The following is an 18589-nucleotide window of genomic DNA, read 5'->3' as shown; positions in this document are numbered from 1 at the left end:
TAGTCATAGGTTACCTACAATAATATACAGTTAGTCATAGGTTACCTACAATAATATACAGTTAGTCATAGGTTACCTACAATAATATATAGTTAGTCATAGGTTATCTACAATAATATATAGTTAGTCATAGGTTACCTACAATAATATACAGTTAGTCATAGATTACCTACAATAATATACAGTAAGTCATAGGTTACCTACAATAATATACAGTTAGTCATAGGTTACCTACAATAATATACAGTTAGTCATAGATTACCTACAATAATATATAGTTAGTCATAGGTTACCTACAATAATATACAGTAAGTCATAGATTACCTACAATAATATACAGTTAGTCATAGGTTACCTACAATAATATACAGTTAGTCATAGGTTACCTACAATAATATATAGTTAGTCATAGGTTACCTACAATAATATATAGTTAGTCATAGGTTATCTACAATAATATATAGTTAGTCATAGGTTACCTACAATAATATACAGTCAGTCATAGATTACCTACAATAATATATAGTTAGTCATAGGTTACCTACAATAATATACAGTCAGTCATAGGTTACTTACAATAATATATAGTCAGTCATAGGTTACCTACAATAATATATAGTTAGTCATAGGTTACCTACAATAACATATCTAGCTTTGAAGATTTTACATTACAGGGCCATTGAACAAGGGAGACAATCCAAGCCGTTGAAAACAACTGAAGATGGATTGTTGAAAACAATCAGTTTTTGTAACTACTATATGGATGAAGAATCTGTAGAGTATACTCCATCAGGTAAGATATGTATATATAAATCACAGGTAGGATATGTATCTATAAATCACAGGTAAGATACGTATATAAATCACAGGTAAGATATGTATATGTAAATCACAGGTAAGATACGTATATAAATCACAGGTAAGATACGTATCTATAAATACACAGGTAAGATATGTATCTATAAATCACAGGTAAGATATGTATCTATAAATACACAGGTAAGATACGTATCTATAAATCACAGGTAAGATATGTATCTATAAATCACAGGTAAGATATGTATCTATAAATCACAGGTAAGATATGTATCTAAATCACAGGTAAGATACGTATCTATAATCCACAGGTAAGATATGTATCTATAAATCACAGGTAAGATATGTATCTATATATCACAGGTAAGATATGAATCTATAAATCACAGGTAAGATATGTATCTATAAATCACAGGTAAGATATGTATCTAAGTCATAGGTGTGATATGTATCTATAAATCACAGGTAAGATATGTATCTATAAATACACAGGTAAGATATGTATCTATAAATCACAGGTAAGATATGTATCTATAAATACACAGGTAAGATACGTATCTATAAATCACAGGTAAGATATGTATCTATAAATCACAGGTAAGATATGTATCTATAAATCACAGGTAAGATACGTATCTATAAATCACAGGTAAGATATGTATCTAAGTCACAGGTAGGATATGTATCTAAGTCACAGGTAAGATATGTATCTATAAATCACAGGTAAGATATGTATCTATATATCACAGGTAAGATATGTATCTAAGTCACAGGTGTGATATGTATCTAAGTCACAGTTAAGATATTTATCTATAAGTCACAGGTAAGATACGTATCTATAAATCACAGGTAAGATATGTATCTATAAATCACAGGTAAGATATGTATCTATATATCACAAGTAAGATATGTATCTAAGTCACAGGTAAGATATGTATCTATATATCACAGGTAAGATATGTATCTAAGTCACAGGTGTGATATGTATCTAAGTCACAGTTAAGATATTTATCTATAAATCACAGGTAAGATATGTATCTATAAATCACAGGTAAGATATGTATCTAAGTCACAGGTAAACGTATCTATAAATCACTGGTAAGATACATATGTATCTATAAATCACAGGTAAGATATGTATCTATATATCGCAGGTAAGATATGTATCTAAGTCATAGGTGTGATATGTATCTAAGTCACAGGTAAGATATGTATCTATAAATCACAGGTGTGGTATTTATCTATAAATACACAGAGTAATATGTATGAATACATGTATGATGTCAGATATCCAAACATCTTCAAATATCTCATGTCAGATATCCAAACTTGCACATATATCTCACGTCAGATATCCAAAAATCCTCATATATTTCATGTCTGATATCCAAACTTGCACTGATTCCCACCTACAATATATATTTACAGGGACATTGCTCCAATGCCTATGTAAAATAGATATATGTAGCCTGTGTTTATTATTGGTTACAGATCAGAAGATAGGAAGTCCTCAGACAGAGGTAGATCTCTTCTACTCGTCTATGCAGCGGTTGATGGTGTCACTGGTGGGCGAACCACAAAAAAGTGCAGTGGAGTCCATGACGGTCACACCACCAATGTACAGAGCGAGCAGGACAGCTGATTTACAGGAGCCTAGCTACAGCTCCACCTGTGTAGTACCGGTCAAGGACACAGTACAGACCAGGTATAGTATTTTACTGGTCAAGGACACAGTACAGACCAGGTATAGTATTTTACTGGTCAAGGACACGGTACAGACCACGTATAGTATTTTTTACTGGTCAAGGACACAGTACAGACCAGGTATAGTATTTTACTGGTCAAGGACACAGTACAGACCAGGTATAGTATTTTACCGGTCAAGGACACAGTACAGACCAGGTATAGTATTTTACTGGTCAAGGACACAGTACACAACAGGTATAGTATTTTACTGGTCAAGGACACAGTACACAACTGGTATAATATTTTACTGGTCAAAGACACAGTACACAACAGGTACTGGCCAAGGACACGGTACACAACAGGTAAAGTATTTTACTGGTCAAGGACACAGTACAGACCAGGTATAGTATTTTACTGGTCAAGGACACGGTACACAACAGGTATAGTATTTTACTGGTCAAGGACACGGTACAGACCAGGTATAGTATTTTACTGGTCAAGGACACAGTACAGACCAGGTATAGTATTTTACTGGTCAAGGACACAGTACACAACAGGTATAGTATTTTATTGGTCAAGGACACAGTACAGACCACGTATAGTATTTTACTGGTCAAGGACACGGTACACAACAGGTATAATATTTTACTGGTCAAGGACACAGTACACAACAGGTATAGTATTTTACTGGTCAAGGACACAGTACACAACAGGTATAGTATTTTACTGGTCAAGGACACGGTACAGACCACGTATAGTATTTTACTGGTCAAGGACACAGTACAGACCAGGTATAGTATTTTACTGGTCAAGGACACGGTACACAACAGGTATAGTATTTTACTGGTCAAGGACACGGTACAGACCAGGTATAGTATTTTACTGGTCAAGGACACGGTACACAACAGGTATAGTATTTTACTGGTCAAGGACACGGTACAGACCACGTATAGTATTTTACTGGTCAAGGACACAGTACACAACAGGTATAGTATTTTACTGGTCAAGGACACGGTACACAACAGGTATAGTATTTTACTGGTCAAGGACACGGTACACAACAGGTATAGTATTTTACTGGTCAAGGACACAGTACAGACCAGGTATAGTATTTTACTGGTCAAGGACACAGTACATAACAGGTATAGTATTTTGCTGGTCAAGGACACGGTATGGAACAGATTACTAGTTAAGGACACGGTACACAACAGGTACAGTATTTTGTGAAGTCCTGGATATTTTGACGTCTCAGCCAAAATAAACAAAGGCTGTAGATTCATTGCATTTAGAAATAGAACCAAATCTAGAGTTATTTTACAGAGTTTCAGTCTCCATGTGTCACACCATGTCTGTTATGTTATTTTACAGAGATTCGGTCTCCATGTGTCACACCATGTCTGTTATGTTATATTACAGAGTTTCAGTCTCCATGTGTCACACCATGTCTGTTATGTTATATTACAGAGTTTCAGTCTCCATGTGTCACACCATGTCTGTTATGTTATTTTACAGAGATTCGGTCTCCATGCGTCACACCATGCCTGTGATTCCAGCACGGCCACTTTACAGCGAGACTGACCAGGATAGTTGGGGCCTGCAGCCAGATAAGATCATCCTCAATGTTCCCAATAATCGTAAGCAACATAGCTCTAGAAACACCCTGAATACACAACTCTCCTTCCCAATAATGGTAAACAACATAGCTCTAGAAATACCCTGAATACACAACTCTCCTTCCCAATAATGGTAATCAACATAGCTCTAGAAACACCCTGCCTACACTACTCTCCTTCCCAATAATCGTAAGCAACATAGCTCTAGAAACACCCTGCCTACAAACTCTCCTTCTCAATAATCGTAAGCAACATAGCTTTAGAAACACCCTGCCTACAAACTCTCCTTCTCAATAATCGTAATCAACATAGCTCTAGAAACACCCTGCCTACACTACTCTCCTTCTCAATAATCGTAATCAACATAGCTCTAGAAACACCCTGCCTACACAACTCTCCTTCTCAATAATCGTAATCAACATAGCTCTAGAAACACCCTGCCTACACTACTCTCCTTCTCAATAATCGTAATCAACATATCTCTAGAAACACCCTGCCTACACTACTCTCCTTCTCAATAATCGTAAGCAACATAGCTCTAGAAACACCCTGCCTACACTACTCTCCTTCCCAATAATCGTAAACAACATAGCTCTAGAAAAACCCTGCCTACACTACTCGTACTCTCCTTCCCAATAATCGTAATCAACATAGCTCTAGAAACACCCTGCCTACACTACTCTCCTTCCCAATAATGGTAAGCAACATAGCTCTAGAAACACCCTGCCTACACAACTCTCCTTCCCAATAATGGTAAACAACATCGCTCTAGAAACACCCTGCCTACACTACTCTCCTTCCCAGTAATCGTAATCAACATAGCTCTAGAAACACCCTGCCTACAAACTCTCCTTCCCAATAATTGTAATCAACATAGCTCTAGAAACACCCTGCCTACACAACTCTCCTTCCTTTATTTCTTAATAAATACCATTGGGACATCTCAACACATCCTACAGATTACATGATTACATTGTAGTATAGAAATTTCAACACACCCTACAGATTACATTGTAGTATGGACATCTCAACACACCCTACAGATTACATTGTAGTACAGACATCTCAACACACCCTACAGATTACATTGTAGTATAGACATCTCAACACACCCTACAGATTACATTGTCGTACAGACATCTCAACACACCCTACAGATTACATTGTAGTACAGACATCTCAACACACCCTACAGATTACATTGTAGTACAGACATCTCAACACACCCTACAGATTACATTGTAGTATAGACATCTCAACACACCCTACAGATTACATTGTAGTACAGACATCTCAACACACCCTACAGATTACATTGTAGTACAGACATCTCAACACACCCTACAGATTACATTGTAGTATAGACATCTCAACACACCCTACAGATTACATTGTAGTACAGACATCTCAACACACCCTACAGATTACATTGTAGTATAGACATCTCAACACACCCTACAGATTACATTGTCGTACAGACATCTCAACACACCCTACAGATTACATTGTAGTATGGACATCTCAACACACCCTACAGATTACATTGTAGTACGGACATCTCAACACACCCTACAGATTACATTGTAGTACAGACATCTCAACACACCCTACAGATTACATTGTAGTACAGACATCTCAACACACCCTACAGATTACATTGTAGTACAGACATCTCAACACACCCTACAGATTACATTGTAGTACAGACATCTCAACACACCCTACAGATTACATTGTAGTATGGACATCTCAACACACCCTACAGATTACATTGTAGTACAAGCATCTCAACACACCCTACAGATTACATTGTAGTATGGACATCTCAACACACCCTACAGATTACATTGTAGTATGGACATCTTAACACACCCTACAGATTACATTGTAGTACAGACATCTCAATACACCCTACAGATTACATTGTAGTACGGACATCTCAACACACCCTACAGATTACATTGTAGTATGGACATCTCAACACACCCCACAGATTACATTGTAGTACAGACATCTCAACACACCCTACAGATTACATTGTCGTACAGACATCTCAACACACCCTACAGATTACATTGTAGTATAGACATCTCAACACACTCTACAGATTACATTGTAGTACAGACATCTCAACACATCCTACAGATTACATTGTAGTACAGACATCTCAACACACCCTACAGATTACATTGTAGTATGGACATCTCAACACACCCTACAGATTACATTGTAGTACAAGCATCTCAACACACCCTACAGATTACATTGTAGTATGGACATCTCAACACACCCTACAGATTACATTGTAGTATGGACATCTTAACACACCCTACAGATTACATTGTAGTATGGACATCTCAACACACCCCACAGATTACATTGTAGTACAGACATCTCAACACACCCTACAGATTACATTGTCGTACAGACATCTCAACACACCCTACAGATTACATTGTTGTATAGACATCTCAACACACTCTACAGATTACATTGTCGTACAGACATCTCAACACACCCTACAGATTACATTGTAGTATAGACATCTCAACACACTCTACAGATTACATTGTCGTACAGACATCTCAACACACCCTACAGATTACATTGTAGTATAGACATCTCAACACACTCTACAGATTACATTGTAGTACAGACATCTCAACACACCCTACAGATTACATTGTAGTATGGACATCTCAACACACCCTACATATTACATTGTAGTACAGACATCTCAACACACCCTACATATTACATTATAGTACAGACATCTCAACACACCCTACAGATTACATTGTAGTACGGACATCACAACATACCCTACAGATTACATTGTAGTACAGACATCTCAACACACCCTACAGATTACATTGTAGTATGGACATCTCAACACACCCTACAGATTACATTGTAGTACAGACATCTCAACACACCCTACATATTACAGTGTAGTACAGACATTTCAACACTCCCTACATGTTACATAAAGTTTATTTTTTTGTTGTATTTTTGGGTAAAAAGCCGAAGATTTTGAGAAATTGAGATAAAAGCTTCCTTGCTTCTCCTTTTGATTAACAAATTAGTTGATAATAAAATTGGAATGAATTTCATCATATATCATATTTTTGAGAATAAGTGACTTTGTTAGATAGGGCCAGTTAAGATGTACTAATATGGATAATTCTAATGGTTTCTTTCAACAGGGGATGAAAAACTTCAAATCCAAAAATTTGTGATAACAAACTTCCTGAATAGAAAAATGGCGTAAGTATGTTGTTTGAGATGTTCAAAGCTATATTGTATTAAAATATATACATAGCAGTATGTGAATTAATTTTGTTTTGAACGCCTTACCTCCAAATCTTGGCTGTTTAAGTAAACTATTCCTCCAGCAGGAGTGTTCTAGCTTCGTCCTACAGGGACCACCCATAGAAATGATTCAAACACTATCATTATCATAAGTTTCCAGCACTCACAATGCATAGAATTTCTTTATTCCTGGAGTCCAGCCCTTGGACATGAATGACCCTTACCTCTATATATCCTTTAACCATCAGGTCAATATTCCAGCTATTAAATAATAAAAAGGAGTTGATGTTGTCCCTTACTGAATTATCAATGCTTGTATTTGCCAACTGTTAAATGATGGATGAACCTTGAATTACTCCTTGTGTGTTTTAATGTGTTCATTTTCACATTTGGTGTAATTGACAGGTATGAGCTATGCTGGCCAGGACACTGGATTAAGTTGACACCTGAAAAAGGCACAGTGGAGCCAAAGTAAGTCTGACACGCCCCCAACAGGTGTTATATTATTGGATAGGTCCTTGTACGTGTCAGAAGCTTTCAGCAGGTTTGGGATCATTCTAGTGTAATATGAAATGTTTGTTGTGTTAGAAGCTTTCAGCAGGTTTGGGATAATTCTAGTATGTAATATGAAATGTTTGTTGTGTTAGAAGCTTTCAGCAGGTTTGGGATCATTCTAGTGTAATATGAAATGTTTGTTGTGTATAAACCTTCACAATTTTTGTGAATGATAAAGAACCATGAAAATAGAACCATCATTATTTACCTGTATTACCCGACTACAATAGAACCATCATTATTTACCTGTATTACCCGACTACAATAGAACCATCATTATTTACCTGTATTACCCGACTACTGTTTTCTTATGAGGGGTACCCACAACATCAGAATTAAAAGAATGACCATATATTGTCCAAACAACTCTCAATCATATGCTACCTCTATATAGCTGACAGTACAGGTCTTTGGGGCCTTTATTATTGTCCCTTACTGAATTGAGGCTATTACTATGTTTTTCCAGGAGTAGCAGTTCAGTGTGCCTGAGTCCGAGTGCTGCCGTGTTTCAAAGCTTCGATCAACTTCCCTGGAGTGGAAAAATACATGTCAACTGTGATAACCAGTACAAGGTAACCTCACAGCTGATACCGAGGTTTGATTATACAATAATTTTTGTTATAATGATGATTTTCATTTCATTTCAACAATTTTCATTGTGAAAAATGCAAAACAGGATAGGGCATCAGGCTTATAAACCTTCTCCTTAATACATCTATCTATTTATCACAGGTACTTCTTGTTCAAATACGAAATGACCTAATTCTGGATGGCAGCACCTTAGTCAATAACAACACTCTTGTTCCTCTGAGTAACATGTCTGCCACACTGTCCACTCCATTGGCTATCTGTGGGTCACATGACCCTCCTACTGGACTACACACTTCCACGACGACCATAACTTTCCCTCCAACAAATGTTGGAGAACAATCAGGTAAGTGTTGCTCTCTGTCTCTGACAAACTTATTCATCATCCAGCCTCTGTATTTAATATATGACAGTGTTGACAAACGAAAGTTTGTTATCACTATTTTTCTTTTGTTAAATTTCATAGCTGATTTTGAATTCCTTATTTCTCGGAGAGTTCTTGATGGATTTTTTTTCAGATTTCATATGTAAGTTGCCCTTGATTTTAAATGATTAAGAGGAAAAAGAGAAAAGAAAAAGAAAAGGTTAGTCTAACAGAGATTCATTGAGGGTCGTTTGATGGTGGACACCATGACCTCTCTGGGATCTCTTGTTTAGTTTTATACTGGTATGAATGAAAAACCAAACTGAATAAATGCTCATAGTACATTTATAATGATTTATGAACATTTTCTTCAGATTGGAAAGTATGGTTTATGTAAGGATTTTTGTTACACAACCAATGCATTTTTATGCGTGATGTTTTCAATGTCAAGTGGGTACGTACACTGTCACCTTCATCAGACAAATAACCAGGGCAGCGTGTATACACAAAGGTATAAAACATGTACAAGTTGTCTTCAAAATTTGAAGGTCAATGTTGATTTTGGCTGTGCTGCAGTGAACAGAAATAAGTATTGTAGTTAGACCAAGATGACTCGATTATGCTACTCTTTGCCCGAAACCTTTCATATATGTGTGAAAATAGGAAAATAATTTGATGACAAAACCATTACGGATTCATTGTTTTATTCTATCTTTAATGATAGTGTGTTGTGCAAACGCGTCTGTTTGTGTATGGATTTGTCAAGAATAATAGTATGATAGAGAAAAAATGAGAAAGAAAGAGTCTTGACAGATCATTGGCTAGCTATAGGTGGCATGTTGTCATTGACCCTCCAATCATTATCAAGTGGAGAGGAGTAGGTTTTTTTCATCTAAAGAAAGGGGAAAAAATGACCTATTGGAAGGCAGCATTCTGTGTATAAACAGCGGGAGATTCATTATTTGATTATATTTACATTCCTAATGTGGTTTGCTGATATGAACTTACCAAGTGAAAACAACAAACATATGACCATGAATACACTATGAAAACATTGTCTCTCGTGCAAATCATCTGATTAATCGGGTCATATTAATACGCCATCGACAGTAAGACAGGAAGAGTAGCTTCCCTTGGATCGATAACGTTGGTACGAGATAAGTGTTAAAAATATTGAATGATTGTATTTAGTATTATTTTTACTTTAATACTTCTTTCTTTTTGTTTTATACAAAATTAAACAAAAAAGACCGGAAAATGCGGAACGACATTAAAACAATGGCGTGGTGCATAGGCGGGATCTCCCGGCTGTTCTAATAATTTGGCGTTTCATCGTATACATGACAAATTTTTCTTTTTAATAAAATTTCTCGTTTTCTCGATATAAATTTTTTAAATCAAGGTTATGTAAATATATGAATTGAATAGATTTTTTAAATTTTCATTGCGGCTATGAATACCTGTAGCTAGCTACATATCCTCCGAGGTGCGCTACCGTATTCATAGCCGCAATGAAAATTAAAAAAATCTATTCAATCCATATATGAAAACACTGATGTCAAAAATTACCGTATTTATCCTTAAATCCACAAACCAGCCCCTTCTTCTGTTTTGCAGTCTGCAATTTTGGAAAAGTAAGCTAAATTTGGTTCAAAAATTAAAATAAGCCCTCTCTTAACTTAAAAACTTAACTCTTACACAAGGGTAGGGTGGTTATTTGAGGATAAATACGATATTATATCAATGTGGCTTTGTTGATGAAGTTAAACTTAATTTTTCAGTGTCCTGTATAGACTTGACAAATTATTCCAAGAACACTGTCAAGTGGATACTTTCATCCTTCGCTCCCCCTTACGTCAAGGTCAGTATACAGGACAGACAGATTAATGATAAAGATACCTCAAGGTCGGTATACAGGGCAGACAGATTAATGATAAACATACGTCAAGGTCAGTATACAGGGCAGACAGATTAATGATAAAGATATGTCAAGGTCGGTATACAGGACAGACAGATTAATGATAAAGATACGTCAAGGTCAGTATACAGGACAGACAGATTAATGATAAAGATACGTCAAGGTCAGTATACAGGACAATTCTTGTTTGTGGCTGTGACCAAATTGTTCTAGTTTCAAATTAATGTGTAGTTAATTGTAATTCTTGTTTGTGGCTGTGACCAAATTGTTATAGTTTCATATTAATGTGTAGTTAATTGTAATTCTTGTTTGTGGCTGTGACCAAATTGTTATAGTTTCATATTAATGTGTAGTTAATTGTAATTCTTGTTTGTGGCTGTGACCAAATTGTTCTAGTTTCAGATTAATGTGTAGTTAATTGTATATGTCATGTATATGTTACAACTACAAAAGGTCAGAGATATATAGTGTTACCCTTTGTTCTTCTCTCCGTCACTTAATGATAACATGCTTTTTGCGGTCAAATTGGAAGAGTATTATTGGATTTTTAAAAAAATTCGATTTTGTTTGATAGGGAGCAGATAATTCCCGCGATGTGTTCAGAGCTACATACAAGGTGTTTGAGTTTGCTGAGAAATATGGGCAGGTTGCTGGGCGTACGGATGCTAAGGTAATATTAAATATCATGGAAAAGATTTTATTTCCACAATGATTTAATTAGTATCCTTCATATTATCTTCAATACATTGTTTAACGCCTAGGATGTAAGATGAATCTTTACAAAAGCATTGTCATTGATATTACTATATAATGTGTAATAGAAAAATGTATGAAACTTAAATATCAAATATCATGAGAAAAGTGTGAATTTCATCTGTTAAAAATTGTTTGGTAATTATTATTGGTATGACAAAAAGTCGAATGAGACCGTGAGACAGTGGTCATGGGAGGCGATGGAGGACCAAACTATATTTAACAATTTTGTTGTTGACAAAGCTGCCTCTCTGTTGTATGCTGATTTTCCATCTAAATATATTTCACACTAACCACTTAAAAAAAAACAACCTGTAAGATAACTGAGGATATGTTTTGAAACCGACTTCCTTTTGTAGCATTCTCTTGTGTACACATGTATAGGAGAAATCACAAATTCAGAAACACCTCTATTTTTCAGTATCTTTTATTCAGAAATGAGCACTGTATCATATGTATTTGTCAGTTGAAGATTTTAGCAGATAATTATTTATTAGTCCCCTGCCGTTTGAAAAGCGGGGGGACTATAGGTTTACCCTCTGTCCGTCTGTCCGTCTGTCTGTCTGTCATGCAATAGTTGTCCGGACAGCTCCTCCTAAAGTACTACTCCGGTCTTAACGAAACTTGGTATACATGATCAGTATAACATGTAGTTGTGCATCCCACATTTGTTTTTTTCAAAAAATCATTTAAAAAAAAAATGGGAAATGAATAGATGCACTTCTAGCTCAGGCAGGGGACTTATTGCTGTTGCAATACTATCCATCCTTGTTTCTGAATAAGTCAAGCCTTTCCATCACGATGGGCTATTCAAATAAAGCATCTTGTATTTGAGAATTGAAGTTTGTTATCGCTATTTCTTGAAAAGAACTTGAGAGATGTTTTATCAAATTTCATGTGTAGGTTCCCCTTGGTCCCTTGCACCATTTCAATTTCGGTTTTTGGTCAGAAAAACAAAATGGCCAACAGGCGGCCATATTTTAAAGAATTGAAGTTTGTTATTGCTATTTATTGAAAAGAACTGAAGGGTCGATGCTTCTCAAACTTCACCTGTAGGTTTCTCTTGTTCATGGATGGTATCACATTATCAAGAGGAAAATACAAAAGAAAAGTAGAGAAAACCAGTCTGACATAGAATCAATCAAGATCATACAATGGTGATTGCCAAGATCTCTTTTGGATCGTAAATAACACTCATGGTCACCTCTGAATTTATGCATGTTTAGCTGTCAATTTTAGGTCAGTGATTTGGCTTTTGGGATATCATCGATGCATAATTAATTAACTTTGATTTTCATTCCGGGGACTTTGTTGTAATTTTAAGTGAGGCATCACCAACATTAAATTTCTAACCACACAAAAGGTCTATACAGAATTGCTTATTAGACAGGCAGTATACTGTAAATCACTTATATTTCGCGAGTACTTAATTTCGCGAACTCACCTCATTTGACTTATTCGCGAATACATAATTTCGCGAATTCTGATCTCATAATGACTTTAAATTCGCGATTTTTCCGTGTTGGTAGCCATTTTGCCTATGAGAGTCATGTGACGGTACAAGAAAAGTCATGTGATTCAATCATGTGATATCGGTGTCTGGACATACTGAATTGTATTTACCGTACCTTTATACATTCTAAATGGCTTACAAAGGCGGTGTCAGACATTGAACAAAACCCACGGCTTATTAAGAATGCCTGGGAAGATGACGGGACTACAATAGGTTGTGAGTTAACGTACATTGTAATTAACGTACGTGTGTATACAGCGATACCGATGAACAGTTCTCGGGGCAGTCTATTGCTAATGATTTATACTCCAGGCGATCACTTGCTCTGAATGTTTGAATTAAATAAATAATTTGTTTGATTTCAACTTTGTGATGGTAAATATCTTTTCGAGAATCAAGCGATGTGAAGTGCTATATATACATGTAACCTTACATAACTTACAACAGCGTGGGTAATAAAGTACGACGTATTCCGGGTGACCATCGGGGATCCTCGGGACCGTACATGTTGTACTTAAATTAACTATATTTTTGTATGTAAAATGTCGTCTAGAAGTTAATGAAGTCCAAGTTCAACCACAATATCAGTGTTCAGTGGGTTTTTTTTGTGTGTGAAATTTTGGTGTTTTGTGATATAAAAACACACTCTGATATAAGTATATAATCTATCATTACTTTAACGGCGATGTTTGCTCACCAACTAAAGATTACGGTAGATTCAAAATGGACGCCATTAGTATTCTTGTCATTCTTATACAAATATTCGCGAGGGATTTGAATTCGCGTTTGACTCTCCTCGCGAATTAACACGAAAATAAATCCCACGCAAAATATAAGTGATTTACAGTAGTTAGATCATTTCAATATCTTAATGTTTCAATGTTTTTACATTTTGTTCAAAGTTCTTGTTTACCATATTTTATATTTATAGCAAAATTGCAAACTTTGATGAAAGTCAAATAACCACCCTTGTGCCTCTAGGTCATTCATATATTCAACCTGAGAATCTTTTTCCCTGTAAACGGTGCATCATTTTACACATAATGTCTTACACCCAATGACCTTAACGGCCTGACCAATTTAGTCTAATGAGGGCATTCCTCCTCTTCTGATTAACAGTTTCCTTACAAATGTTGGTGATGATTGAATTAAGTTCTTTCTAATTGTGATGTTCTAACAAAAAAAAAAATTAAAAAGAATTTTGCTTGGGGAAAACTAGTATGTAGATATCAAATGTTGAAGTGTACTGCCCATCTTATCTGTCATTTCTTCTTCAGCTTCAAGTACAGTTCATACCAAGGTCTAAAGGAATGTTCTCACAGCACTGGGATATTCAGTCTAATGATGCCTCAGAGAATTCCAAGAAGTTACACACAGTTCGGGTACAACTGTGTGGAGAGGTAGCTAGCATTCAAAATCACTTTAAATATCCGATATTGGACATTCAAAGATATTTATTCCTGTGAATTGTTGATGAGTTATATATATGTAGAAAAACATTATTCATATTTGTAAAATATTAGTCCTAGTGAAAAAATATGTATTGTTTAATGAATTAATCCTTAAATGTTAATACCTGAGCAAACTAATGCTGGTAAAGGTATTTTTGGTCCGTTACCTGAACTCCTATATGATGTACAGTATTTACAATGAATCAGTGCATGTTCAACTGTACATCTACACCTATCTTAGAAATAAGTACTCTGTTTCTAGTCCACCAGGAATACAGGAATTCGGGATAGGTTAGTTCCCTTGGTTTCTTTTGAAGTTTCTTATCAATATTTCTTATTAAGACCTTGACACATCTTTCAGATTTTATCAATATTTCTTAAAAAGACCTTGTCAAATCTTTCTCAGATTTCCATATACAGGTTTCTTTTGTTCCCTTGTAGTGCAAGGTCAATTGTTAGATTGATAAGAAAAACAGACAATGACCAACATACAGTTGTCGTGGGGTTTAACAGTTGACAGTAGTTATTGCTGTTTCTCAGGAAGATCTTTTTTAGATTTTGTTCATAGGTTTCCATCTTTATCAAATGATTATGAGGAAAATGGGAAAGAAAGGAAATATAGAGAAAAGATTAGTCTTACATCAAAACAATAAAAGATCTGTCATACATCAAAACAATAAAAGATCTGTCTTACATCAAAACAATAAAAGATCTGTCTTACATCAAAACAATAAAGATCTGTCTTACATCAAAACAATAAAAGATCTGTCATACATCAAAACAATAAAAGATCTGTCTTACATCAAAACAATAAAAGATCTGTCTTACATCGAAACAAAAGATCTGTCTTACATCGAAACAATAAAAGATCTGTCACATCAAAGCAATAAAAGATCTGTCCTACATCAAAACAATAAAAGATCTGTCTTACATCAAAACAATAAAAGATGTGTCATACATCAAAACAATAAAAGATCTGTCTTACATCAAAACAATAAAAGATCTGTCATACATCAAAACAATAAAAGATCTGTCTTACATCAAAACTATAAAGATCCGTCATACATCAAAACAATAAAAGATGTCATACATCAAAGCAATAAAAGATCTGTCATACATCAAAACAATAAAAGATCTGTCTTACATCAAAACAATAACAGATCTGTCATACATCAAAACAATAACAGATATGTCATACATCAAAACAATAAAAGATCTGTCTTACATCAAAACAATAAACGATCATTCAATAGTGTGTATCGAGATCTCTGTAGGATCTCTTTGTTCATTGTCATTTAAAAGTGTAACACTGTTTACAGGGTTCGGAGAGAAGTAGTTTACCTGTAAACAGAGTGAGGGAAGTCATACAGGACACCAGTAGTGTCACTCCAACGCAGAAATATAGCAGGATTCCGGACACAAGCAAGTCAACAAGTACAGCAGGAAAGGTGTCTCCAACGAAGGAATCGAGAAATAGGTGTGGAACCTCTCAGAGGTAGTTATAGTCTATTACACATGTATATAATAGGTGTGGAACCTCTCAGAGGTAGTTATAGTCTATAACACATGTATATAATAGGTGTGGAACCTCTCAGAGGTAGTTATAGTCTATTACACATGTATATAATAGGTGTGGAACCTCTCAGAGGTAGTTATAGTCTATTACACATGTATATAATAGGTGTGGAACCTCTCAGAGGTAGTTAGTCTATAACACCTGTATATAATAGGTGTGGAACCTCTCAGAGGTAGTTATAGTCTATTACACATGTATATAATAGGTGTCGAACCTCTCAGAGGTAGTTAGTCTATTACACATGTATATAATAGGTGTGGAACCTCTCAGAGGTAGTTATAGTCTATTACACATGTATATAATAGGTGTGGAACCTCTCAGAGGTAGTTAGTCTATTACACCTGTATATAATAGGTGTGGAACCTCTCAGAGGTAGTTATAGTCTATTACACATGTATATAATAGGTGTGGAACCTCTCAGAGGTAGTTATAGTCTATTACACAGGTATATAATAGGTGTGGAACCTCTCAGAGGTAGTTATAGTCTATAACACATGTATATAATAGGTGTGGAACCTCACAGAGGTAGTTATAGTCTATTACACATGTATATAATAGGTGTGGAACCTCTCAGAGGTAGTTAGTCTATTACACCTGTATATAATAGGTGTGGAACCTCTCAGAGGTAGTTATAGTCTATTACACAGGTATATAATAGGTGTGGAACCTCTCAGAGGTAGTTAGTCTATTACACATGTATATAATAGGTGTGGAACCTCTCAGAGGTAGTTAGTCTATAACACCTGTATATAATAGGTGTGGAACCTCTCAGAGGTAGTTAGTCTATAACACATGTATATAATAGGTGTGGAACCTCTCAGAGGTAGTTAGTCTATAACACATGTATATAATAGGTGTGGAACCTCTCAGAGGTAGTTAGTCTATAACACATGTATATAATAGGTGTGGAACCTCTCAGAGGTAGTTAGTCTATAACACCTGTATATAATAGGTGTGGAACCTCTCAGAGGTAGTTAGTCTATAACACCTGTATATAATAGGTGTGGAACCTCTCAGAGGTAGTTATAGTCTATTACACATGTATATAATAGGTGTGGAACCTCTCAGAGGTAGTTAGTCTATAACACCTGTATATAATAGGTGTGGAACCTCTCAGAGGTAGTTATAGTCTGTTACACCTGTATATAATAGGTGTGGAACCTCTCAGAGGTAGTTAGTCTATTACACATGTATATAATAGGTGTGGAACCTCTCAGAGGTAGTTAGTCTATTACACATGTATATAATAGGTGTGGAACCTCTCAGAGGTAGTTAGTCTATAACACATGTATATAATAGGCGTGGAACCTCTCAGAGGTAGTTAGTCTATAACACCTGTATATAATAGGTGTGGAACCTCTCAGAGGTAGTTAGTCTATAACACCTGTATATAATAGGTGTGGAACCTCTCAGAGGTAGTTAGTCTATAACACATGTATATAATAGGCGTGGAACCTCTCAGAGGTAGTTAGTCTATTACACCTGTATATAATAGGTGTGGAACCTCTCAGAGAACTAATTCATGATTAATTTAGCTGAATTGGAATTAAATCTCTAAGCCAGATGTATATTTTCTTCTAACTTTTCAGAAAGAGTGATTTTGGGGTAAAAATAACACATTGAAGTATATTTACAAAATTTGATATCTGTATTGCATCGTCTAATGTATACACATGTCTAAAATGTATAGTGCTTCCTACTTTTAAGTTGGGGTGGGTTCTTTTTTTAGGGTTAGACATAACTATGTAATGTAATTTTGGTTTGAAATATGAAGCTGTTAAATGTTTGTTGTATGTGTGTAGATTTGACAAGGAGATGAAGTCTGTGGTGATATATAAATGTTTGTTGTACGTGTGGAGATTTGACAAGGAGATATAAATGTTTGTTGTATGTGTGTAGATTTGACAAGGAGATGAAGTCTGTGGTGATATATAAATGTTTGTTGTATGTGTAGATTTGACAAGGAGATGAAGTCTGTGGTGATATATAAATGTTTGTTGTATGTGTGTAGATTTGACAAGGAGATGAAGTCTGTGGTGATATATAAATGTTTGTTGTACGTGTGTAGATTTGACAAGGAGATGGAGTCTGTGGTGATATATAAATGTTTGTTGTATGTGTGTAGATTTGACAAGGAGATGAAGTCTGTGGTGATATATAAATGTTTGTTGTATGTGTAGATTTGACAAGGAGATGAAGTGTGTGGTGATATATAAATGTTTGTTGTATGTGTGTAGATTTGACAAGGAGATGAAGTCTGTGGTGATATATAAATGTTTGTTGTATGTGTAGATTTGACAAGGAGATGAAGTCTGTGGTGATATATAAATGTTTGTTGTATGTGTGTAGATTTGACAAGGAGATGAAGTCTGTGGTGATATATAAATGTTTGTTGTATGTGTAGATTTGACAAGGAGATGAAGTCTGTGGTGATATATAAATGT

General features: G+C 35.4%; 1 protein-coding gene across 5 annotated transcripts in view; it reads left to right on the top strand.

Annotated features, from left to right (window-relative positions):
* Positions 1-18589, top strand: part of LOC117338316 — a 94798-nt gene that overhangs the window by 66866 nt on the left and 9343 nt on the right. For 4 of the 5 annotated variants that reach the window (XR_004535000.1, XM_033899612.1, XM_033899610.1 and 1 more), the window contains 11 exons: positions 675-793; positions 2308-2521; positions 4015-4136; positions 7322-7382; positions 7833-7898; positions 8449-8554; positions 8715-8916; positions 10716-10795; positions 11427-11522; positions 14396-14518; positions 15889-16064. Coding sequence is in view for 4 of the 5 variants with exons in the window: in XM_033899612.1 (XP_033755503.1) it covers positions 675-793; positions 2308-2521; positions 4015-4136; positions 7322-7382; positions 7833-7898; positions 8449-8554; positions 8715-8916; positions 10716-10795; positions 11427-11522; positions 14396-14518; positions 15889-16064 (1365 nt within the window). In the remaining variant the exon portion in view is untranslated. The remainder of the gene's footprint in view (positions 1-674; positions 794-2307; positions 2522-4014; positions 4137-7321; positions 7383-7832; positions 7899-8448; positions 8555-8714; positions 8917-10715; positions 10796-11426; positions 11523-14395; positions 14519-15888; positions 16065-18589) is intronic. The other variant, XM_033899611.1, reaches the window with a different exon arrangement.

This window comes from Pecten maximus, chromosome 11, assembly GCF_902652985.1.
Source record: "Pecten maximus chromosome 11, xPecMax1.1, whole genome shotgun sequence".
Taxonomy (NCBI): Eukaryota; Metazoa; Mollusca; class Bivalvia; order Pectinida; family Pectinidae; genus Pecten; species Pecten maximus.
Note: the sequence above shows the minus strand (reverse complement) of the source record. Positions and strands in the feature narration are given on the sequence as shown.